This window comes from Notolabrus celidotus, chromosome 17, assembly GCF_009762535.1.
Source record: "Notolabrus celidotus isolate fNotCel1 chromosome 17, fNotCel1.pri, whole genome shotgun sequence".
Taxonomy (NCBI): Eukaryota; Metazoa; Chordata; class Actinopteri; order Labriformes; family Labridae; genus Notolabrus; species Notolabrus celidotus.
In genome coordinates this window covers 21,831,822-21,858,451 of record NC_048288.1, presented here as the reverse complement: position 1 = coordinate 21,858,451, position 26,630 = coordinate 21,831,822, and the positions used below count along the sequence as shown (strand labels likewise).

The 26,630-nt window shown below is 41.7% G+C and overlaps 1 protein-coding gene across 3 annotated transcripts in view; it reads left to right on the top strand.

The window, feature by feature from the left end:
- Positions 1-26,630, top strand: part of nck1b (NCK adaptor protein 1b) — a 47,612-nt gene that overhangs the window by 16,936 nt on the left and 4,046 nt on the right. Inside the window, exons 2-4 of one of the 3 annotated variants that reach the window (XM_034706392.1) lie at positions 3,555-3,607; positions 4,114-4,354; positions 24,134-24,888. In XM_034706392.1, the coding sequence (XP_034562283.1) occupies positions 4,129-4,354; positions 24,134-24,888 (981 nt within the window). In that variant the 5' untranslated portion in view covers positions 3,555-3,607; positions 4,114-4,128. Of the gene's footprint in view, positions 1-3,554; positions 3,608-4,113; positions 4,355-8,920; positions 9,032-24,133; positions 24,889-26,630 lie in introns of those variants that run through there. The other 2 variants (XM_034706393.1, XM_034706394.1) reach the window with 2 other exon arrangements.

Here is a 26,630-nt window from a genome sequence, read left to right as displayed (position 1 = left end):
TGACGAGCTAAAGTGCTTCACTGATAATAAAAGCTAAGACAAACGTAGGTTTTGATTTCGTTGACAAGACGTTGACGAGATGAAAACATTAGTGGCGGATCGTCGGACATTCAAATTCCATGTTTCCCCCGCTGTGCGTCTAATCTTTAGAAATAAAAGTGTTAAATAAAAATTCCTGTGACAGGCTGAGTTATTATCTGAGGGGTTCAGTGTTAGCTTGGTCTCTACCTGCAGCAGGTGTGCTTCATGAACCAGCTCTCCCCACCTCCATGCATCTGTCTCATCTTCATTCAGGATTTGTACCCCCGGTGTGCGTTAGTGACAAAGACGCAACCGAGCGACGTCTGTTTAATATTTGATGTTTGACGTTGTTGCCTTGATCACCGTGAAAAGCTCAATACATCTGGAGCTTGATTTATTCCAGTTTGGTGAAACATCAGATACCTTCAGTAAGTTTTGATCAACTCCTTGTTGAAAGATGCAGATGCATTTCAGAGTGCCGTGAACTGACTGACTGTCCAGTGCCTCTGTTGCTGCGAGGTGCATTCAGGGACCGTCGTAAATGTGCAATACAGTCCTTTCATGGCATTTTTCTGTGAATCTAGAGAATCGAGATACAGGGACAGGCTGAATTATTTAACTTAAAATGTTTTGAGTTTTCGTCGACTAAAACTAGAGTAAAACTATAAAGGGCTGAAAAGACTAAAATGTGATTAAAACTAACAGGCATTTTCATCTAAAGACTAAATCTAAAATAACCGCCAAAATTAACATTGGCGCAAATGATCCTCATCTGTAAACATGCTGTTTTTAATGACGCAGCACAATTTTATAATTTATTAGAACTGTATTATAACTATTTCACGGACCTCCACGCTATGGTTTGCGTCCTAGGACCCCACTTTGAGAATCACTGTCTTAATGTGCAGTGTGGGTGAGGTCAGTGAAGGGTTTGGTACCTGTATTTCTGCCAGACAGCAGAGTGAGCAGAGCTCCGCTGCGGATACGCCATCATCTGAGCAGTTTGACCCGTCTGACCTCGCGTTTAGTGCTTTGGAGCGACTCGTGGCCTCGGCTCAGTCTGGAGCTGCGGCACGATTAGCTCCGAGCATCTGTCGCCCAACTTTTTTTTTTGTGATCCTCCCTCACATCTGCACCATTGTAAGTCACGGTCGGTGTTAATGTGCACTTAGTGCTCAGCCGGCCTGGGGGGTGGTGACACTTTAAAGACAGTCAGACGTGGGATGCAGCGTGCTTTCTAAAAATGGGACACAGCTGAACGAGTCCTACATTGAGGATTCTATTATGCATTGATGGAAAGAGAATGAAGTGGGGGAAAAAAAAAAAAGATAGCAAGGGAGGGATGTTGTAAAAGGAGAGGCAGCAGAAGCACATATACACACTCGTCAGCCTCTTTGGCAGACTGTTCTCCAGCCCAGCCCAGGGAGTGGAGAGATTGTTGCCTTTGTCTTTGTGAAAGAGGCAGCACTCGAGGAGAGTAAATCAGCTCTTTGTTTTTGTGTGCCGCTCCCTAACATGTCTCCCAGTGTTCATTAATTAAATTGGACATGGAAAAGAAGCAGGCAATAACATGCCATGAGATAAAACCACAGCATACACCCAAGTGTTCATGGTAAACAAAGTCAACAACACCACATGAGAGGAAAACACCCCAGACCACAGGTGTCCCCTTTTCCACTTCTTAGTTTTCTTACACATTTTAGCTTCTCAGCTCTTGATACGGTCTCATTCCCCTCTCATCCAATGAGAAAAGGACAATCAGACATTGGGCGATCGTTCTGTGTCCTCATCAATCTCTTGGCTGTTCGTCTCAGGTCTTAGCTGATGCTTATTTGCTTGTTTGTTTTACTCCTCTTGGCTAATCGCGCTGAAAGTAAAGCTCAGCTCCGTATGTTTGCCTAAGATCAGGTTCGGGGCCCTATCTCAAGGCCAGCTGCAGCTGAAACTTAAACTCTACTGCTTCAAATAAAAACCAAGAGCCCTCGATCAATGAGGTCACTGTCTGGCCCCCGAAGACGGCCTGGGAAGAGGAGGGGGTGAAACTCCATCTACTCCCATGACATCAGAGCGGCTAAGCACTGCCTCACTCCTCCTGTGCTGCCGTATTAACCTAAGCATAGCTTGGCTGTGCTGAACGCCACACGAGTCATAAGACCAGTTGTTGTGAATGTGCTCATTGTTTGCTTGTGGATCACTGAACTCTCAAATCATACTTTTAAAACAACCGGCGGGAGGGAGGGAGGGTTGAAAGTTCTTGTGATAAGCAACTCTGCAGACAATGGGGCCACGCTTATAATGCAGATCACATAATCACTGCATTTGCATAGGCAGCACACTCAGGAATATTTATAGGCCTGTGCTGCTAAATTTAAAGCAATATCCCACATCATTAGTGCAGAGTGAGAGCTCCTCTCCCTGATGGAGCTGCAGCGCTGACGCACAGTGCCCCTCTTCTTCACTTCCCCACGTGTACAGTAATCTTTGCCATCTTCCGGGCTCCCAGGTTTGGGTTTTGATACTTACAATAGACAATCGCTGGACTGCTTCTGAGAGGAAATCATCCCCTCCGTACATTTCTTAAGAATGTGGATACTTCAGAGATTGGCTTTGTACTCTCTGGCAGCTGTGAGTGTTGGAAAGCGAAGAGAATAGTAATTTATGTCTGTTATTCTAAGAGTACAATTGGTTTCAGGGGGAATTATGTTGAACTAGACTAAACCTTGGAAATGGTGGCTGGCATTGCATCAAGAGTCTTGCCCAGCTGAAGTAGGTTTGGATAACACAGGCCACATAAAGGCATGCATATACCATTACACGGGAGTTCCACCAGATCCATGTCCGGTCCGTCTTCGATCCACTCTGTGTTCTCTCGTCCGTCAACACCCACCGGTTGCGTTTTCGGAACTCAGCACAGAGCAGGACCGCCGGACAACTGGAGTCATGTGACCAAGGTTTTCCCACGGCAATCACTGAATCAAGGATTCTCCTCCTCCTCTCCTCGTCCATGTTGTCTTTAAGGGTCCTCTAAAAACATCTGAATTGATGACTCCAGGCCTGGTCCTGCTCTAAATGACATTTTTGTTGTAATAGTTCAGTTAACACAGTGTTCTATTCTGAAATTTAACCAGGTTTTTATTTTGTTTTGGTGACTGACTTCCTGTCCCGCTCCATCTGCTCTGTTGAGATTGATGCGTCGTGCTCCGGCATCCAGCAAAAATAGAAGTCTTGCATATCTGATCCGTTGTGTTCCGACCTGCTGGATCAGAGACGCAGCCGGAACGCAACGGAGCGGATCAAGTGGAAGTTAACACATTGACTAGAATAGAAACCTATCAGATCCGGTGCCATGACGGATCATAGACGGAACGGACACGGATCTGGTGGAATTTGGCCTTTAGAGCTGCACCACATTGTCTTTTACTTCCATGCCATTTTAGTATGAGATACAGATACAGAGTGTTCTGAGAAGTGTTCAGAAATCTTCAGATGAGTTGATTTGTAATTCTTCCGTGTTGTCTCTGCTCTCCTCCTAGGTCTACTGAGACGCACCAGAACCCTTGAAGTTCTCAGCTTTGATGCAGTACAGGTAGAGCTATTTATTCCCAAACACAGTTTCTAAATTTACCTCGTCGTTGTGTCTGCAGCAGACGGCAAGAGCTGGAGGATGAGATACAGATGCAGGCAGGGTAGATGAAGAGGGGCAAATGTTATCTTCATGCAGAAATACGCAAGATGTGTCGGAGGAAGAGAGGCTCTGTGAAAACTGAGTTCTCAATAAGCGTATGACTTGATTTATATCCTTTATTCAAGTTGAAAGAAATGACTCATCAGTATTGCAGAAGTAGAAGAAAAATGCCAGTATTGCTCACTACTTCTGCTTACCATATTACAGGGGGGAACCCTGATTATTTAGATTACAGCTGAAATCTGTGTCATGCTGTCCTCATCATTCATGGCTAGTGTTAACTACATCACTGCTTGTTCTGCCAGACACAAACTGACCCAGATTACGTAGATTAGTAAAAGTTTTTTCTGTCTCTTTTACATTATTCCAGCCATTCTCACGTCCCTTTACCTCCCTCTCTCCATCAGTGAACCCGGTTCAAGATGACGGAAGAGGTGATTGTCATCGCCAAGTTCGACTACTTGGCCCAGCAGGACCAGGAGCTGGACATCAAGAAGAACGAGCGCCTCTGGCTCCTCGACGACTCCAAGTCCTGGTGGAGGGTTCGGAACGCCACCAACAAGACGGGCTTCGTGCCGTCCAACTACGTGGAGAGGAAAAACAGCGCCAGGAAAGCTTCTATCGTCAAGAATCTTAAAGACACACTAGGTAACGATATCAGTGTTTATGGGGTGGAATGCTGCATGTGATGGTTTTAGATGCGTTGGCTGAAGTTTCCAGTGAACCTGTGTGGAGGCTTGCAGTGAACACATCAAGCCACAACCTCCGGTCTAAAAATATGAGTCCAATGCGGAAGTGCTAAAAACTGCAGTTCAGCGAGGATCTGCTTGAGGCTGGCTCCAGAAGTACTGGAAACCACATACACACCAATTCAAAAAAGACGATCTTTACAGCAGAAATAAACATGTTTACAGCCTGGTACAAAAGACGAGTGTAGTCTGGATACCTCATTTCTCGATTGGCACACACTGTACGGGGGTGATTTTTTTTCTAACGCGGCAATTTCGAAGATATTGAGATTACGAGTCTTCCAATGAGAGGCACAACTGACTTGATTGACAGGCGGGAACACTGTAGCTGTTGGCTAGGAGGCTCAAAGCCCGCCTCTTTACGTCACAATCGCTCGACAGCAGCAATATGGCTGCCGCCGTCGATTGGCCTCAAAACAGCGCTTCAGAAACAGATGGGTGACGTCATGGATACTACGTCCATATTTTATACAGTCTATGGTAAACATCAGTGTAATCTGACAATGATTTCATGGAGAAACATTTTGTAGTATTTTGGCTACAACTACCTCAATTTGCCTCAGACCACATCACATCTAATGTAGCGTATGATTGGCTTAAATGCTGAGAGCTCCGTGCGTCTCACTGAGCACTTACTCTGAAACTACCCAATCTGTTTTATGTTAAAAAAATCGACATCTCTGCTTTCTGTTTGCGTATGAGCGATTGCAACCGTGTGTGTCCTCCTGCCCCATTCTATCCATCATTCTCAGGACTGCACAGGTGATGTCTGCTGCTCTGACAACAATAGTTATATTTCTGGGCACTGCTGTTTGCCAAGGGGGCCTCGCTCGAGCCAAACGTAACCGCGTTTATAAGCCAAGGTTACCATTTGTCTTTGCTTAATTCCTCTTGATGACAGACGCTCATGATAATTTGGGATCTACACTGACCGCTGGCATCCAGTCTGAATCCCAGTCAGAGTAATTCATCCAGCTTCTGATCTCACTTTATGATCATTTATCCTATGTTTATTTTTCCTTCAGTTTCTGATGCTTTGACACTCTAATCTCTTGAGTTGTTCTGCTCTGCAGGGCATCATTGTCCCAGCTAAGAGTATTATGGGATAACCACGTTTGTTAGTGTGCTTCGGCCATGTTTGTTTGGCACAGATCTCATTAGATTAGGTTAAAGGTTTGTGTTGTACGACAGTATTTGTTACAGAGACTTAAAAGCACACCAAACAGGCCTGTGTGCTAATGTCATTGTTTTATACAGGCTTAGGGTTGCTCTGGCTGTGATGATAACACATCACTGTTTCTTTCTCACTCTCTCAGGCCTGCTCCCTCTGTTTATGGGGCTCCTTTGACAATAACAAAACATGTAACCACACTTGCGAGACCGCCCAACACTTGTAGTCTTATCTCATTCATCATATTTGTTGTGGTGGTGGTAATGAGGTTCTGTAGTGGTGGGGTGACCCGAGAGAGGAAGCCCTGCGCCCCCCAAGATGCTTTTCTCTGCACAGAAGACTGAAAAGCGAAATAGTTGTTCTCTTTGGGTACGCCTAACCAGTGTGTGTCATCAATTTCTGGCTTTATCACACACCGCAGTGTCTGCAGAAGACTTTATCAGTCGGACTCGTGAAGTGTGGCTTCCTGTTGGCTGCTCAGTGTTTCTATTTACGTGTGTGTTGTGACACCAGAGCAGAGCGGCGTTGTTGTGTGCCAGAATGCCCCTGATGAAATATGATCCAAGGGTTTTAATGCATGTTTTTTTTTTTTTTTTTTTTTTGCCATAGTATTTTTATTGAAGTTTATAACCACAAAAACACAGCTTTATCATTCATCTTTTTCCACTTTCACAGCTGTATGGCTGTATCTCAAGGTTTAACAAATGGACAAACAAGACACTGGCTATGTTTACATGAGACTTTTAATTCCTCTTTAATTCAGAATAAAAGTTAAATCCTCTTTAAAAAGATTAAAAATGACCTTGTAAACACCTAATTCCGAATGAAAATGACCATGCCGAATTAAACTTAAATCTGAAGTAAGTGGCTGGTGTATTCCGATTTTAAATCTGAATTGAATAATTCCTCGATCATGTATACGTTTATTCCACTTTAAATTAATTCCGGTCGTTCTGCGCATGCTCGTTCCCTTGTCCTGTCGCGATGACGCATATATTCCAGGATGGCCGTCCAAAGCAAGCGTTGGATTCGAGCCGAGACTATTTATTTAATAGGAGCCTTAGAAGAAATGGATATCATGAAAAGAGTTTATAAGATAAGATACTGATTTATTCGTCCCACAGTGGGGAAATTTATGGAGTTACAGCAGCAAACAAGAAGGTGTACAGTACAATAATTTCAAGAAGAATATTTATATATCTGTATCTATATCTATATAGATACAGATATATAGATATAGATATATATATATATATATATATATATATAGACGACTGCTTGGCCATAACTCTCCTGTCAACCACCACCTCCACAGGGTCCAGGACTGAGCTGGCCTTCTTCACCAGTTAGTTCAGTCTTGCTCTCCTGTGTCCTGTCCGCCCACAGCAGGTGTAATCCTTCCAATGTGGCATTGGTGTCCGTTGTTAGCTCTGTTAGTATGATGCTACTCTGCCAGTTTTCCCTCTGGTGCTGGGTTAGCTCGTCCACCTTATCGTAGATAGATCTTACATCCCCCATAACGGTGGTTGGAAGGACAGGTCGATGTCGTCTTTTTTAGCTTGCACCTCAGTACCAGCACGTCATCCTTGCCTCCTTAGCATCGTTTAGCATCGACATGCGATGGGCTGCTAACAGCTGATCTCGTATGTAAACAATGCGACCATGGTTACACGTAGGACACACTCTCTGGACACACACAGGAACAAAAATAGTAAAAACACTATCATGGAGGGAAGCATACAAATGTGGACCTTTTTTAAAGCTGTAGCGTCCAAGTTAATCGAGGGACTTGTCACTTTTGTGGTCTTCCATGTTGTAACCGAAAATAAAAGAAGCAGGAACTGGAGTCTGTTTTCTTTCGGTAGACGTAAATACGTCACGCCCGCCCCTGTCCAATCAGAACCCTTCCCAGACCTTAAGCGGAATTTAATAAAGATGATTCCATGTGTTTTCTATGTAAACCTCAATTCGGAATTACTATTTCCATGTAAATGCGAAGGAGAATACTTTAATTCTGAATTAGTTAATTCTGAATAATTAATTCAGAATTAAAAAACATCATGTAACCGTGGCCAATAACAACTAAACAAAAATGAAAGAATAAAAAAAGAAAAAAATGTAGTAAATAGAATGAACAAAGCTTCTCTAAATCAAACAAGGCTATTCAATTTGAAATAATTAAAATAAAGGTCAGTTGGCATATATTAAGACAACATGAAATAATCTACATTTCTACATGGATTTTAATCCATTTTTCTAAAAACAATGACTCCATCTTACAAGACTTCACTGAGCTGAAGTGTAGAAGCTGTTTATCTGCTGCTCTTACAGCCTGTTCTGCTCTCAGGTGTGCAGGTTTATTTGTTATGTGTAGTGTGTGTGTCTGCGTGTGTGAGGCTAGTAGGTGGGGGGGTTTGTGTTGTTATGAACCACATTCACAGAACCTCCCAACAACTTCCCACCTGTCACTGCCTCTTGATCAAATATCCTCAGGTGAGCAGCTGCAGGAATGAAATGACACACAAGCGCGCACACACACACACACACTCAGTCTCAGGTCTCTTAAACCTAATAAAACACACACTAATGTAAAACACGAGTGAAGGCTAAAAAACAAGCCTCGTAAAATGCTAATACAATAAGACACAGCTTGTAAATCCGTCACCTTCACTCGTACTTCTTCATGATGTATTCGCAGACTATATGTCAGGTTGTGGGTGGTTGTATTGTAACAGTGAGATGAGCACACTTTCATATATTCTGTTGGAGGAAACCTCCTTTTTTTCAGTTGCTGGGTGTGGAGCGGTGTCATCATTTGGAAGAATGTGTGAGGCTATGAGTCCTCAGTCAGAGGATTCATGTTTCCTGGGTTTGTTGTACAGTTATGAGTGTGTCTCTACAAACAACTGCAGTCATGTGACACTTGAGCTCTTTCTGACTCACTCAGCCGTTGAAGCGTCCCTGCAGCTCCCTGCTGACTGAATTTATTCAGCTCCCTACCCTTTAAAAAATACAAATCAGTCTAAATGGAGACGAAAAAGCTGCTTCACTTTCCCATCTCTTTTCTTTCATCTCTTTTTCTTTCTCTGAGTCTGAACTTCACCCCTCCTCCTCCTCCCTCCCTCCCTCCTTCTTCTTCCCCTTTCCATGAGGCCTCTGCACTCTGCCTTCCAGAGCTGCACCAGAGGCCCTCTCTCTCTGTCCCGCGCTCCCATTGGCTTAACCTCGACCACATGGTTCCCGGAGTGGGCCGCCCTGCTCCGCTATCCGCCCCACCAGCTCTTCTGGGTGTTCACATGGAATAACTCCACAGCTGCAGTGGGAAGAGAGCGAGGGGGCCGGGAGAGAGAGAGAGAGACGGCGAGCCCAAAATGGACATGGCTAACCTATTCAAACATTTCTTTCGTGAGTTCTCAAAACTGTTTCTGCTCTTTGGAAGAAGTTGTGCTGACTTGTTTTGTCATTTACAAGAAGTGGAGAGCACTTGAGTCTCTTTTTCTCTCCCTCTCTGACCGTGCGGTAGCAGTTGTCAGCTTTTTTTTTCTCTCTCTCATCTTCCTTCTCTCTGATTTCTCACTTTGCTTCTGTCGGTTTTCGGCATCAGGTTATAGCTGAAAGACTGTTATAATTAGAGCAAGAGGAAACTGACTTATTTGTGCTAACATGTTGAGAGAGAAGTGGAGAGGGTGTCTTCACAGTCTTTTGAGGCGGTTTGCATATGTGTGTGTGTGTGTGCGTGTATGTGTATGTGTGTGTGTGAGCGGCAGCAAGGACTGGGTGGATATGCGTTTGAAAGCCTTCTGCTGAGCTGAAGCCTGTAATTGCCACAGCAATCCTTCTCTGTCTCTTCCTTTCAAGCACACACACACACACACACACACACACACACACACACACACACACACACACACACACACACACACACACACACACACACAGTAATCCTACTTCATTTTTTACTTGAGCTTGTCCTAGTAAGTGGGCTGTGACTCGATGGATTATCATGCTTGAAGACCCCTCTCTCAACTCTCTTTTTTTAAAGGAGTATCTCAAGACGTAGCCAGAGTCTGTTTTCCTTTATTCCACCCTCAGGGCGAGCTCTATGGGAGGCTCCTCCAACCCCTCCACCCTTCTGCCACTCATGGGTTACAGTCGAGGGGACGCAGTGGGTGCTCATGTAGAACAGTGTTGTCATTGTGCTGGATAGGGGAGGGGGGTCCGCGCTGATTGATGGGACCCGGGCGCCCATCTCCTGCACCTAGCTCGGCTATCAGAGGAATGTCATTACCTCGGCAGCTTCGAGGGCCGAGGATACTTTACAGCCACGCTCGCACACTTTTTTCAAAAGGCCTGTCGCAAGCCCCTGCTGTAATCTCACCTTGTAATTGTTGAGTGGTATCTCCTGTCTCTTCACACCATGTAGAGTGTGTGTGTGTGTGTTGACAAGAAGCCTTGTGCAAACTCAGAGCAGTTAGCCTCCTCTCTTTCTCTCTCCACCCTCTGTTTTCCTGTTTCTCAGCCTCCCCAGCGAGCGGAAACTCTAATTTGAGCCACATTTCTCCCTGAGCCTTTATGGAGGAGCGCTGGCTACAGAGGAAGTGAGAAGTTAGCAGGAAGTTGAATCATGGTGCCGGGATCTGTCTGTTGGATTCTCTGGCAGGTTCTGTCCCTTCGCTTTTCCAACTCCCGCTTCTTTTTCCTTAAACCGCCGCTTAACCTTCCTCTTCCAGAAAAGACATAATTGTAATTTTAACATTGGCAGGAGAGTCATCATGACAGTTAGGGCGTCTTGTAATGCTGTCAGCTTTGTTTCTCTGTCTTTTTGTTTTCCTGTGTCCTCTGTCGTTAAGAGTTGCTTCAGAGGAAGTGAGCTGTGGTCTTAGCTTGTTGAGGATGAGCTAGCGTTTTAAACATGTGAACAGATAAGAGTTGAAACATCAACAGAGCATCCCGACATGTGTGTTGAACCTTGACTGTTTTCATTATCCGTTCATTTACTCATTTTATTCTTTTTATTGTGCAAGAAATGTGTTTTACAAGAAAGGGTGACCAAGTGATATTAGATAGAGTAACACGTAAACAAGGCACGAATATGGACAACAATTTAAAAAAAAGAAAGAAAAACAGAGAAACAGAGAAGTGGTAATAATAGTAATACTAATAATAAGAGGAAAACCAAGGCAAAAAGAAAACAAACAAGAGACAAACAAAGAAAATCAATTGATGTTTAAAAAAACTAAAAAACAGAGCAGAAATAACCTATACAAAATAAGCCATGACAGAGGGAGAAAACCAAAATAATAATAATAATAGAAATGTAAATAAATATATTATATCAATAATGATAATGAAACAGATCAGGCTTGATGACAAAGTGCTAATTGCTCATTTCAGGGGGTTAATACATTCAATAAATAGATCAATAAAATAATAATATATATATATAAACACGTGTAAAAATGAATAAATAAACAAAAAGTCTGTCTTGTGAGGGTTAATGTTGTTTGTGTGGGAAGATTGAATTCACTGATTCACTCATTTTATTCTTGACTGTTTAAGTTGTTTTGTTAGCAGTCAAGCTGAGGTGTGACGTTGATTTCCTTGACAGAAAAACATTAAGCAGTAACATTGATATTAAAATAATAACGGTAGTCATATTTCCATCATTGACTCAAATATAAGACTTTTTTTTCCCTCATTGACCCACATCTGAAAAGGTGGAATTGTTGTTACACCCTTGAAAATGCGAATAAATAATCAGGAGTGTGATCGTTTTGTGTTTCCTCATCAAGAGCGTTTAATAGAATGCAGAAAAAAAAACTTAATCTCCCCGCTCTGCAGGTGGAGACCGAAGCAACTGATCACAGATGAATATCTGACACAGATCAACATGAATAAATCTTACTTTTGAACAATATAAAACATAGTAAAACAGTATATTTAAACACCCTTAGTGTCATTACTGTTTGTTTTTAAACATTAACGGATTTTAAATGACTTGAATGTTTCTAGAGGATTTTTAATCACTCTCTAAAACTTATGAAATCATTTTGTTTTTATCCCCAATGTAGATTTTAGCTTTGTTATAAACAATGAACTAAGCAAACTGTTTTTAAACTTATATAATACTTTTCAACCTGTCACAGGATGACCTTCTATTCTGGGTCTAGACTTTTCAGTGACAGTAGATTTTAACAACAGTGGACCGTGCCACTCATCTGAAGAGTGAGTGTTCTCCTCACTACTGAGGACAGCCGTCACTCACAACCACAGCGTCAGAGCGATGAAAGACGGAGAGACACTATATGATGCAAAATGGCTCAAAAGCACGCCAAGCTAACCAACAACCGAGGCGGAGTTATGATGCTGATTTTAAGATGATGGTTAACTATGCAGAAGAGACATTCAACAACCGTGAAGCAGCCTTGAAATATATTATCATAGATGGTGACCTCAGACCTAAGAATGTTAATGGTAGATGTTTTTCTTGAAAAGTCAAAAATGTAATGGTTCTAGCTTTCTAAATGAATAAATAAATATATAATAAATAATAAATTGACATATCTGAAAATGTCTAAACTTTGCAGTTACAAAAGTCTTCAAAGTGGCTCAAAAGTATGCCAAGACCGCTAGGGCACTGGTGGCAAAGCGGTCTAAGCGCCCCACATACAGAGGCTATAGTCCTTGACGCAGAGGTCGCCGGTTCAACTCCTGGCCACTGGATTTCGTCCCCCACTCTCTACTCCCCACACTTCCTGTCTCTCTTCAGCTGTACTATCATAAAGGCAAAAAGCCCAAAAATATAACTTAAAGAAAGAAAAAAAAGTGTGCCAAGCTAGCTAACAATTGAGGCGGAGTTGTGATGCGGATTTTAACGATGCAGCAGAGACCTTAAACAACCGCCAAACAGCTTTGAGATAGGTTGTACTGTACGAAGAAGTTGAGTCCTAAAAATGCAACCAATCAGAGAAACCATAACATGATCCTCACAGGATTGACAGGTGGTTATGTGTGTGTGTATGTGTGTGTGTGTATGTCAACTGAAAACCTGATCAAAGTTTGACCATAATCAGAGATGTCATCCAAGTACTTCATTTATGCAAATAATTACATAAAATATAACACTAGAATCCAAAAGATAATGAAAATATAATTGTATTTTTTATTATCATTATTCAAGAAAATGTTCTTTTTATAAAAATAAGATTTGGTCTTCAAAAAGTATTTTTCAAAAAATGAATTGTCATATATGTGGACCATTTCTATATTTAAATCTCTCATTGTACTTTGTGCCTGAGTGTCTGTGGACAAAACGAGACATTTGAAAGACTCACCTTGGAATGTAAAAAACTCTAACAAGCCGTTTTTAACATTTCTTTTTAACATTTAAAAGCCGAAACAGGGAAATGATTAACTAAAAAAAAAAGGAAGAGTAATTGATAATGAAAGTGGTCGTTAGTTGTCTATAAAAGATCAAACTAAAGTCTATCACAAGTTCCTAGAGACCATGGCCATGTCTGACAAGGTTTAGATTTTTGTAAACTTTTTTAGATTTCAGTTTTAGAAAACTTTAATGTCCTCAAAGAAGCAATTTGTGGTACAGCCCAGCATATAAACATTAAATGCAAATCAGATACAAAACAAAGATCCAAAAAATCCAGCTGTTATCATTACTGCAATAAGACCACATTGTTTACTCAAAGTACAGTCCAAAACCATAAAGATACACATTTTTGTGTCATAAACTGATAGAAAACATAAAAATGTGCATTTGACATTCAAATATGTTTTGCTTAAGAAGATACTGAAGCAGTAATTGTGCATCAAGTAGTTATTAACCTGCTGTTTTATAAACTTTACTGGCAATTTCAACACCAAACTTGTTTGTCACTGATTAAGATGCATTGTTGAATATGAATCTACTACTTCTATTTAATCAGTTGATCCTGAATCTATTTTCAAAGCATCTATTTGGACAATTCAATGTTTCAAATCAGTGGCTGTCATGGTAGAACAGAAGAAACTTCTCTCCCTGTGTATTAAATTATTTGCAGTTGTTTATCAGGGTTCAGTGCAGTAGAACAATGCTGTCTTATTGGTGCCGAAGTAGGAAGAGGCTGACAGAAAAGTAGCTGTAGATTTGGGTCACCAGAATAGAGGTGAAGAAAAATAGGTCAAGTGAAAAAAAGTTAGCACAGACATCTCAACGGATCCAAGTGCTGCCGTTTGAGGGTGAGATAATCGTGCTGGTTTTTCTGCAGTGACACTCAAGAAGGAGTATCTGTATTTGAGCCAATTAGGTTCTAATTGTTTTTCAATAATTCAGCTACCTGTTGGTTTCCCTGTCAGCAGGGTTACACTTGGTGCAGCTTCTAACAGTAATCCTGACCTGTCCGGATCTTTAAAGACCTAAACAGAGCCCTGTGTCTCTGTTTTCCTCCCCTCTCTCACTCCGTCACAGAGTCGATGCCTGCCTGTGTTTGATGTCTCACACGGCTGAAGTTGAAAGAGCTTTCTGCACGTTTCCTGCACCGCCATCATCAGTCAGCCGTGATGCAGCAGCTCGATTGAAGCTGTCAGCCAAAACCTCCCCAATTGAAGCCTTTGCCAGCGCAGTGTTGTGCGTGTTCCCTTTACTTTGTTTGACTCACCCTTTCTGACTTCACCCGTTGTCATTACATTTAATGTGCGAGTCTACTACCAGACCATATGGCTAAGGGCTGCTGTGTTGCATCACACGTCTGCTGGATGCGGGTGACACATTAGTGTCGGACTTTGAATTGCCATGGACACATGAAAGTCTCACCACTGATTTCACGGCTGTTGCTTCATAGTGCTTAGGCAACCAGGTGAAATCAGCTGCTTTAAACACGACTCTTTTCAGTCGCAGCACATTTTGCTCTGAAACAAAACAATCCGCTGATAGACTCGCCCCGGTGACCATGTTGCGTTCAAGTGCAGGGATGTTCCGACGCTGTCAGACAGCCTGACGCGGGGTGTTGTCGCCCACAGAGGAAGAGCCGTGGAATGGAGGGAAGCCGAGGGGTCGAAGGGTCCTTGCAGACAATGGCAGGCCAGCTCGCATGCTGGAGGCCACAGTCAAAAAACAAAACTACTTCCTGTCTGTCACTGGCAGCCAAACAAACTCCCCGCCACTTTCTTCTCCTCCTGCTGGCTCACTTCATCTGTAAACAAAAAGTGAAGTTTCCAGAGGGCTCTAACAAAATACTGCATTACACTCTTTTGTCATTCTTGGTTGTGATTTAGTGCAATCTGACTCAACGTGACTTCCTTCCTCCGCATCCTTCTCTCAGGAAGTGCACAGGAAAAAGCATGTGACGTCAAAGTTTCCAGCTCACACTGCTGCTTCATTTCTCTTCAGCCATTAAGACGTTTCCCAGGTAGCAGCAGAGCGACGGCAGGGTTTGTGGGTTTCAAGGGAAGGCACTGAGCTACAACACACCCATGCACATGCACAGATTTCATATGGTTTCATACAGTCGGCTTCAGGTGGAGGGTTTCAGAGGAGGACTGTAATTCCTTTAGCCAGCGTGGAGTTTGAGGTGGGGGCAAAATTGTGTTTATTTTTAGGTTTTTACCTTCCAGAGCTGCCAATCATTGTAGAGTTAGCTATTTGAGATATTTGTGTGCAGGATCTAAGGCTTGACATTTGTTCAGATACAGTTGTCTGAGTATAGTCTGAACTTTTGCGTACTTCTTCACTTCTTATTTAGAGCTCACATTGTTGTTTTTTAGTAAAGGTGGAGGATCTTAACAGTACTGGGGCCTGATTTTCTCAGATTGAAACACTCACGGCTTCAGTTCTTATAGCTGATGATGTCAGTCACAACAACTATGAGTCCTGTCTGAAGAGGCCGACCTCAGACTGTGTCTTAATCAGGGTTCATTTAGCAGCTACTTTACATGTAGTCTGAACCTCTAGATGAAAATACCTCTCAGCTTTAGAGCCCCTTCAGAGTTTTAGTCAATGACAAATCAACACATGAGTCCCATTGATAAATAGAAAAGATGACATGTCAGTGATTACTTTTAGCTGTAACTCTTTCTCTCTTTAAAACAGTTCAATTGTTAGATATTGGTTTCAAGAAAGGAAATTGGTGAAGCAACATTTCACTCTCTTGATGCTTTTCTTGTGTAATATCCAGATTCCTTCCCTCACTTTAATAATCCAGCTGAAATTCCCACAATGCAATGCTGCTGTGCTGTACCTGTTGATCTACTAAATCAATTAATCAAGCTTTATTTATATAGCACCTTTCATACAAGTCAAATGCAACCAAAAGTGCTTTACAGCGATTGAAAACAAGAAAGAAGCAGAAATAAAACAATGGCAAGACATATTCAAAAAATAAAAAGGATTTTAAAATAGAGACTAATGCACACCAACAACAATAAAATGTGTTATTAACATTAGTCAAAGCATCAAATTAATATTAAGAATATAAATAGTTAAAATAAATACATTTAAAACGGGTAAGGATAAAAGTTAAAAATGTCAATAAAACTGAGTAGATAAATTAAAATAAATAAATGAATGAATAGATAAATACAAATAAAATAAACCGTTAAAATTTGTAAGATAATAAAGCAACATATAAATCAACCGTAAAAAGTGAGTCATAACATTTTTAAACCCTACAGCTTTATTTGTTTTCTTAGACTTTAAATGCAGGTGCAGTGAACACACTAGAGCAGTGGTTCCCAAAGTGTGGGTCGGGACCCCCTGGGGGATTGCGAGACGCAAATAGGTGGTCGTGAGATGTCTTCCAGATTATTTTTTTCTAAGTTATCCTAGAAAAAAGTACATTTTACCCATTGTAGTAAAAAATAACAACAAAAATAGTAGCCAAATTAGCTAAATTTGAAATAAAACCTTGAAAATAGAAAAAGTAATGAGTTTTCTGCCTTTCTTTTTGCCAGATGACTCCTAAGTTTAGTGTTAGTGAACAGTTAATTATCAAAAGCATCAGTAGCGGCAGGTTAATTCATAATGGCACAGGAAACACAGCAACATGCTCATATAGGTAGGCTTATTTTCTGCAGACCGGCTAAATGAGGCCACATTAAATCACTTCTAGGGACTGTGGAACGAGTCTTTGGAACTTATGTTTTGTGGGTGGTGGGCTGAAAAGTTTGGGAACCCCTGCACTAGAGGACACGCATCTCTGACTTGACCTTGTCTGCAAGTGCAAGAATGAAGAGGTCTGTGGTAGACTTTCACAACGGTGACAACCACTCTCAACATCTTTGATGCACAGTTGATCAAAAATGTGAAATGTCACACTAGATATGTTCTCTAACACCCTCAAACCTTTATAAATCAGTGCTTTGACACGAAGCTACAGCCACGAAAGAAAGAAACAGTAGACTGGCGTCACCTCGGTAGCTACTTTGAGGCTTTGTGGCTGATTTGCATCATGAAAAAAGTTATCAATGACAATAGAGGAGATGCATGATGGTAGTGAGAGTTTGTTCCCGACAAACACTTGTTGCTTGTTCAACCAATACTAATGGTTACAAGAATGCAACTTGTAATTTGACAGATTAGACTGACATTGGGGGAAAATGATGGATTTCCCATCGCTTACATTTTACTCCTGACTCCTCTTTTCTCATTAAAGGCAACAAAGCAAAACCATCAGAATCTTTATCATCAAAGATGGATTTTAAGCTTGTCAAGGTCTTGTCTTAGGCATGGAAAAAAAGTTGCGGAAGACGGGTAATCATCATAGTTTGGGTCTCAATATTTAGCGCTGTCCTTTTTCATTTTTCATTTCAAGAAACTGTAAATCTAGAGGATGTAATATGAAGAGGAAAAAGTGTTTTCACCAACTTTAAATGAAGTTTAAAGTTGGTGAAAAGTAGTTTTTTTTAAGTTGTGTTTTTAGGCATTTGGTCCTTTGTATTTGATAACACAGCTGAAGAGAGACAGGAAATGTGGGAGCAGAGAGGGGGAGTCTAACCTGCGACACCTTAAAACCCATCCTTAAAACGCTAAGCCAATAGCGCTCCTTCGTAGGATGTCTTGTGGAAACCTCCACACCTAGATGGTTTGGCATTAAACACTCTTTTTTTTCATGTATTTTTAACTCTGTACTCGATTAGCTCCTCATTACCTCTTGTTTGAAATCAAATGTGTTTCCTGCAGACGTTAAGCTCCTTGTTAATACCACAGTGCCACCAAACATGCCATGTCAAGGCCCCTTATACTTTGAACACGGTCCCCTCAGTGCAGCTCCATCGGATCACCAACCTGGCTGAAAACCTTGGCAGAATATCAAAGACGTTTCTGCCAGAATCCGTCACCGTCAGTGGAGCAGCTGCGTCCAGCGGTGAAGACGGTGGCCTTTTACTCTGAGCAGCACCTCGCTGTGTGTGTTTGGTGTGACAGTCTGATAAGAGAAGAGCGGAAACACAAACTCCCTGTGGTGTTTTTGGCCTCCACACAGGTGAACTCTCTGCAATTAAGTTTCAGCAGCCTGACAGATGGGCCCTTAGAGAAGCAGATGCCCTCAACAACAACCCCTTTATCTTTCAGTATCACTCACTGAAGCTGTGCAGGCAAATCCCAGCTTCCTTATTTAACCTCGGCTGAGATTGAACATCTAGTCAAATGCAAAAGTCCTGGTTGTTTAACTTTTTTCATGCAAAGTGAGACCGAAGCAGGAAGCAGCAAATAAATCCAGTGACGGGGGAACTGATAAGAGCTGTGTGGGCCTGTGTTACCTGGTCAGGGAGATAAAATATGACACTCTCGCTTGTCTCTGTTCTCAGCTGGAGCTGGAGACTTTGTATTTATGCAGGGTTGACCTTTAACCTTTGTTTGGAGCTAACTAGGTCATTTCCAACTGTGCAGAAAACACATCCTGGGGCCTGCACCTGCACGAACATGTTTGCTTCCTCAACAGGCTCATGAAGAAGCTGATTTTTGTCATTTTGTATCATTTTAAACTCTGAAAAGGAAAGAGCAGTTTGTTTGTTTGACTAATTCTAACTTTTGGTGTCATTTATAAAAGTGTAGATTTTTTTAAATCTTGTCTTTTTGCACTTCTCCCTTAAGGCAGCTCAGAGGCATAACCAGACCTCAGCTCCTTGCTCAGACATCAGTTCTTAACACCCCGTCTGGACTCTGTAGTTATGTACAGTGCTGTGAGTAATAACAGGCTCTACCTGGAAGCAATTTGACGTCGGACTCTGGTCGCTACCATGAAATTTGTCTGCACCCCCTGAGTCATGGATGCGTTTCGATTACAACTGACCCACGGTGAAACGGATTCAGCATAGCTTGTGACCAATTAGTCACGTTCACTGCTCAGAAAACAAACACACACACACAAACCATCATCACAGCAGAGACCTGGAGACCACACCCTGCCTGTCTGTGTAATTTCAAATCGCTGACTCTTGATAATGTAAGCAATAGATTTGCAAATGTAGTCATAAATAGAGACGCGAGTAAAGTCTGCTGACTTTGTCTGATGATGCAGACAGACCAGACGAAAGCTAAGACAGACGCTGATACCAGCTCAGCCACAGGTCAGCCTGAACGCCAGTAAGGGGGCAACAATTAGTCGACTAATATCGATGAAGTACTGCAGACAGATTTGTATCAACAATTTAGAGAATATGTAATCATGGGGGTTTTTTATGCCGAGTGGACAAAACATAAGTTTGCATCGCTATGTTTTCCAGGAGTGATCCATCTCACTCCCTTACTATCTCTGCTCAATGCCCTGGAAGCCACAAGTAAACAAAACCTAGCAGAATGGCTGCGGCTGCTGCAACCAAGCAACAACCTCCGGTCTAAAATTATGAGTCCTATGCGGAAGTGCTAAAAACTGCAGTTCATCAAGGATCCGCTTGAGGCTGGCTCCAGAAACACCGGAAACATGTTTACAGCCTGGTTCAAAAAAGGCTTGGCTCTATGTAGGTAATTTCTCTTTTGGCACACACTGTACAGGGGGTGGATTTTTTTCTAACGCGACGGTTCAGAAGATATTAAGATTACGAGTTTTTGCCCAAATAAGGACATGACTGACTTGACTCCCGGGCGGGAACACATAGCTGTTTGCAAGGAGGCTCAAACTCCGCCTCTTTACGTCACACTATGCCTGGTTGAGTTCCGCATTTCCAATATGGCTGCCGCCGTCGATTGGCTTCAAAACAGCACTCAGGAACAGATGGGTGACGTCACAGATACTAAGTCCACTATTTATACAGTCTATGGGTGCAACACTACCAAAGTCGTTTGGTCCATTTATTTAAAAAAAAGGGATTATCTGCAAAATTTGTAAAAGGCTACTGTTGGTGCACAACAGAAATGTGCAAGGCCCTTGCAGTAGATGCAACTTCAAATATCGTCCTCTCAGGAGCCCCTTCAGTGAATAAAACTCATGAGTTCCAGTGTTTGTAGAAATGTTCTGAAACCATGTTTTCTTCCTGATACTGTACCCCTCTGTAACTAACGCCATTCTACCTTTGGTTAATGTTAGACTCCCTTACGCGTCTCTTGTTCTCTTTTACCTAAACCAACTTATAAAACCAACATCTGATCTGGATTTTTATTGTCATGATTGCTTGGTCTGTTCAAAGTTTTCTTTTGGTGATTTTTGGCTATTCTTGTTTCAAGTCAGGTTTATTTAGTTTTTAGTGTATTTTACTCCTTGCCTTGGTGTTATAATTCAGGCAACTGGTAACATAAAGTTTCCCTCACCTGCTCCGCTGCTGCCTGACGATTTAGCATGGCTGACTTTTTAGCCACATTGTTTTGATGTGAACAGAAACGGTCTATGGCGTCATCAAGCAGAAGCAAATTATGCCGGGACTCTTTTCTGCGGATTGATTTGACATGACGTGTTATCAGTTTGCCTCTAGCACTGCACCGGTAGGGAAAGTTAATAACTGTTGTCAAGGGGCTTTGACCAATCAGAATCAAGCATCTTACACAGCCGGAAGATCAGTAAGAAAGCCGGGTACGAGTACTATAGAAATTATTTTGTGTCACTTTATTCTCTCATTGATTTACCTTAAAGCACTCTGTTTTAAAATGACCATATAAAAAAATGAGCTTAATGCAGGAAGTAGAACCCACGTTTTGTTGATTATGCATCAATAGTTTTTTTTCCCTTTCACATAAATAATATCAAACACTAATTGTTGCGTAAGTATTCACCAGAATGCAGAGAAAAGAGAGCTTCATGCTCAAAATCTCCTTGGGGAGGAGGGGCGCTGGTTTGGCCAAGAGGTGAAGTTGCATCTCACACACAGAGTCTGAGCTCCCTCTCTCTCTCTCTCTCTCTCTCTCTCTCTCTCTCTCTCTCTCTCTCTCTCTCTCTCTCTCTCTCTCTCTCTCTCTCTCTCTCTCTCTCTCTCTCTCTCTCTCTCTCTCTCTCTCTCTCTCTCTCTCTCTCTCTCTCTCTCTCTCTCTCTCTCTCTCTCTACCACTCTCCCAGTTTCCTGCTCTAGCCACTGTCCTGTTCTCTCTGACTAAAGGCATTAAGGGCTGAAAAATACACTCTGAAAAAATCCCCTGGACCCCCCTCTTATTACTGTTTCAATGAATCCTCTATTGTATGAATCAGGAATTTGAAAAACTATTCAAACTCTGTAACCTCTGGGCAGTCTACTGCCCAGATTGTCTGCCTAAAATTTTTGCCAGCCCTTCCTTTTGACAGGCCAGAACCCGGCCTGTTGTGCAACTAATGATTACAGAACGCCAAGGAGAGACAGAAAAACTGAAGAGCTTACAAAACACTCTTTATAATGCTGCAAGAGGCTGATCTTTCTGTGCTCTGGTGCCTCATGGCAAACGACAGGCACCTTCCATTTTTTTGTCTCCTCTGCCCCTCTGAGTGAGACACTGCTTTTAAACATGAACTGTGACATTCAGCTTAACTAGAGCTGGGCGATATTGAAAATTACGTTATCAAGATAAAATTTTTCATATCAGTCGATATCAATAATTATCACGGTAAATATCAAATCATTGTTTCATTTAAATGTAAAGTCAGATTTTTCCTCCTGAGTGAAATTTGAAGGAACCAGACAGTTTGTTAGTTTGTATCTTTGATTTAGTTTTCTGATAAGCTTCTAAGGTATTAGATACCCAACATTAAATAATTATAATAATAGATAAATACATTTGGAAAAAAAGGAGCTCATTAGCGCCCCCATTTCAAGGGGGCAGTGTAATAACATTTTTATTTATATCAAATTTTTATCCAACTTTTGTCATATTTATATTGAGAAAAATTAGATTGCGATAATTATCTTTATCGAATTATCGCCCAGCCCTAAGCTTAACCACTCAAAGTTACATTTCTGGTCCCTCATTCTAAAGTATTTCAAAGATTTCATCTTTTTCAGCCTGTTCTCCTAACCTCTAACCAGTGGAGCAAACTCTCATCAGACCAGTTACTTACCATACTACACATGAAGATATAATCATCCAATTCAATAAAACATACTCAATAGTTCTAAAATCTATCTTGTTGCTGGTGAGGTAATGCCACAAAACAAATCAAATCAAGTCCAGATAAAAAACTTAACTATAAAACACCAAACCCATTCTGTAAGAATTTCCTGAAATGCACCCAAACAGACTCCACCCTCAATGTATTTACTCTTTTTTGCTTCTCCCTCACTCAATCTCTATTTTTCTCTTCTTCTCGTCAATTGAGTTATTATTCCCTTTTCTTCCCCTTTGGTCTTGGAGTTATTTTACTTATTGATTACTCTTATTATACTATATTGCAATATTACTACTCTTATTGATTGCTTATATTATTTATTTTTAATTTTTGTTTTTGTTTTGGGTTCCTTTTTTCCCCCTCTCTTCTGTTCTGTCTTCTCTCTCTTCACAAGTGTATAAATGTGTCCTTCCATGTTTTGTAATGTTTGTACTTGTTAGTATGTCTGTATCGACTACATGTATATACACTAATTGGTGAATTAAAACAAATAAATAAATATATATACATATAGATTCAGATTCAGATTCAGAATACTTCATTATTCCCAGAAGGGCAATTCAGTTTGACAGTCAACCTGTCCATAGTACCAAATATACATTAAAGGAAACAAGGAAATAAATAACACCACATCCCATCCCAGATTAACACTGGTATTGTTTGACTCTGAGATAAAAATATGGCTGAACGTAGGATTTTTAATGGCACTGTATGAACTCTCCAACAGCCAGACTGTATTTCTGCCTTCTGGTCCTTTTTAGAAAGTTGTGAGTATGTGTGATCTCTCCCCTCTGCTAGCTCCACATGTGTTTCATACAACTTGTTACCTCACCAGTCTGCCAAGTGTAAATTCTCCTTCAGTAAAGACGATGACCTCCTGTCACAGCTCTGCCTCCGGACTACATAACCCAGAAAGCAGTCTAAAGAGCCCTGGTAATCCCCCCTTCTGTTAGCCTCTGGGCTCCCTCTGAGATGCCAGAAGGTTAACTCCAAATACGCTCACATTCATCGTGTAGTCGCTCCCCGTCTGACCGCCCGACATTTAGCCGAAAGGAAGAAGCTCGACCACAGCCGATAAGGTCTTGCGAAATAAGCACTTTTAATCATCCCGGCTCTGGGCTGAAGTCAAACGGTCAGCTTGGCGGGGTGCTCAGGGGTGTGATGGATTTTGAGGAGGGATGGGGGGAGTGTGTGTGTGTGTTTGTTTGTGTGTGTGTGTGTGTGTGTGTGTGTGTGTGGACGGAGGAGAAGGAGGAGAAATTGGACGGGGTTTTGTATCCAGCTGCTGTGCATGCGAGGCCACAGGTGTCAGGACAGCAGAGGTGATTAGTGCAATGTGATTAGCAACAATGAAATGTGACTGAGCTCTCTCTCCTGCGTGGCTGAGTTCACGGCGAGGTTGCAGGACTTTTATGAGCTAATGTACGTTTTCTTTCTTAGTTTCCAAAGGATTTATACTCCCATGCCAAAACAAGTTTCATCCCACTCTTTTTATTTTTACCACACCAGCATTGCTTTTTTTTTGTTTCCTCAGCACCTCCATCTAATCCCCAAGAATGTATCAGGGCTTGGAGTGTGGGGGTGAGCACGCTGCAGTGAGGAAAAGGACTGATTTTTTTTTAGCCCTACTTACCCACCCTCCCTGTATTTCAGCAGAGCTCTAATGCTTATTACCGCCGCCTGGTATTTGTCTGGGTTTTTTTTTCTCCTCCCTTAAACATTGGAGGTGTTTTTTAGTGCTGTGTTGGTGTGGTTTCTGTTTTTCTGTTGAAACTTGTTCCACATCAATGGAAAGATGTTGAAAATTGGGTCTCCAGGGTCTTGTTGTTCAGTAAAATGTTGACTTTAAAGTTTAAATTGAAACACAGATCTGTTCTGCAGATTCAGAATGTCAGCTGCCTTGTTATTAAGTCCCAGACCTTATCTCCTGGACTTTGTTTTATTGTTAATAATACTGATGTAGTCTACGTGAGCTCTTACCCCTTTCCTTCATTCTTTCCTTCATTCTTTCCTTCAGGAATCGGGAAGGTAAAGAGCAGAAAAGGAGGGATGAGGGACACGGCCTCCAACGCAGACACAGACATGTACGCAGACAACGGCGAGCGGCTGTACGACCTCAACCTCCCCGCCCTGGTCAAGTTCAGCTACACAGCTGAGCGAGAGGACGAGCTGTCGCTGGTGAAAGGCACGCGCGTGGTGGTGATGGAGAAGTGCAGCGACGGCTGGTGGCGCGGCAGCTACCAAGGCCGCTCTGGCTGGTTTCCGTCCAACTACGTGACGGAGGACATGGATGGGACGGCGGGGGGAGGGGGCATGGGCGGGCTCGGAGACCCGGCGGGATCGCTGACTGAGAAGCTGGCGGCGGTGGTGAACAGCACCACCAACGGAAACAGAGTACTGCACACGGTCCAGGCGCTGTACCCCTTCAGCTCCGGCAACGACGAGGAGCTGAACTTCGAGAAGGGCGAGGTGATGGAGGTGGTGGAGAAGCCGGAGAACGACCCCGAGTGGTGGAAGTGTCGTAAAGCAGACGGACAGCTGGGCTTGGTGCCTAAAAATTACGTCACTGTGCTGGACTCCACCTTCCATAAACCTGGAGCAGGGCCCGCCGGGCCGCCAACACCCGACTGTGACTACATCTCGCCCTCAGGCACCGGGCGCTTCGCAGGGAAGGAGTGGTACTATGGAAAGGTGACACGCCACCAGGCAGAAGTGGCCCTTAACCAGAGAGGCATCGAGGGGGATTTCCTCATTAGAGACAGCGAGTCGTCGGTCAGTAACCTCCACCTGCTTACATCACCATCACTGACTCATCCAACATTAGCTACAGCATCAGGGCCCTGTTTACTGGGGCGGTCTGAGGTTATGAAGACTGTCAGCCCTGAAAAAAATGTGACCAGATTTAAAGCTTTTGAACATTTATGGCTTGGCTGCATTCAAATGTAATGCACAGACTTCACTTGTTTCAAATTCATACTTTGAAAGGAAAACTGTTATTTTTCTAAGGACGACATGAGCTCAGAAATGACTTCAGATGTGACTTTATCTCTTAACTCAACTCAACTTTATTTATAAAGCACCTTTCATACAAAAAAACATGCAGCCCAAAGTGCTTCACAGAATAACAGAGACACAGAAAACAACAGAAATGGTAAAATTTTAAAAGGCATGATTATAAATAAAATATTTAAAAATAAAATAAAGTAAAAAATAAGCATTAACAAGATCAGATGAATACAAGAAATAAATAGATAAATAATTAGATAAGATAAATAAATGTTAAAGCAATGATTCAGATAATAATGGTTAAAATAATAATAAAAGGAATCAGGAAAAATGACATGTTCTTATAATGTTGAGCACTAAGAATTGATCAAAAATCAAACTGTAGCCTGAGATTGGATGTTTTTAAGGAATGAAATATTTTAGACTACCAAAAAAAAGAAATAAAATTAGTTAAATTTCTCCAATATGCAAGAAAACAAAATCAGTGTGGTATTAGAACTCTCTCAGAATGTCAGTATTTTGTTGTTTTGTACCCTGTATAATCTTTATAATGCCAAGTATGCCAAGCTCCATTTTCAAGAGAGCGTATAGTGTTGCTATACAGTGTTTGTAATTTAGGCCTACAGCTGTTGAATAATGAGTTATATACTTATTTTTTTATGACCATTTTTAAAATTAATTTTCACATTTTTACAACATCATAGCACAATAACTGACAGATTGATTTCATTTTCATCACTGTTGATTGTCCTGTGTGGATAATGTGTTCTGACAAAAACAAAGGAATACAATTACAAATATACAAGTGACTATGTATATAAATAAAAATAATAACAATAATAGAATAGCTAAATAAAAATAATAACAATACATAACTTAAAGAAAGGTACACCGACCTTAGCATACAATGTGTTTTCTACTATTTAAAGATTTGTAGTACAAACATCAAAATACAGGGGGCTGTTAGTTTACACCACCAAACCAACATTAGACCAGTTTCTTACATTTAGATGGTCTGCAGGATGTTTACATTTTTTCATTCAGGGTTTGTTGGGGTTGGTCAACCTAAAATATTATATTAATAAAACAAAATTAAAAGTGTAGCTCTTAACTCAATTAGGTTCTATAGTCCTGTGTTCTATAGTCAAGCTCTTCGTCGGCTCCAACTACACTTAATTGAGTAACCATAGGCTAGATGGAGGGAGATCCACTGTTTTCCATTCCCCAACCAGGATCTTAAGACCCAGCATGATGGCTGTGTGAATTCATCTTGTGTGGGGTTCAGGGACCCCCTTTAAGGGTGTGTGATCACCCAAAATGTATGAGTTATATACTTTTAAGCACTGGAATAGAATGGGACGAAGTATCAGCAGATGCAGTTTCAGGTATTGGACTCTGTATTTGTGAGGAAACCTGTCCTGGAACATCTCTGACTGTGTCTTTTTATAGCACAGTGTAAAAAGTCTGTTTGTTAAAAACAAACTGAACACTGATAACAACACCTGCTG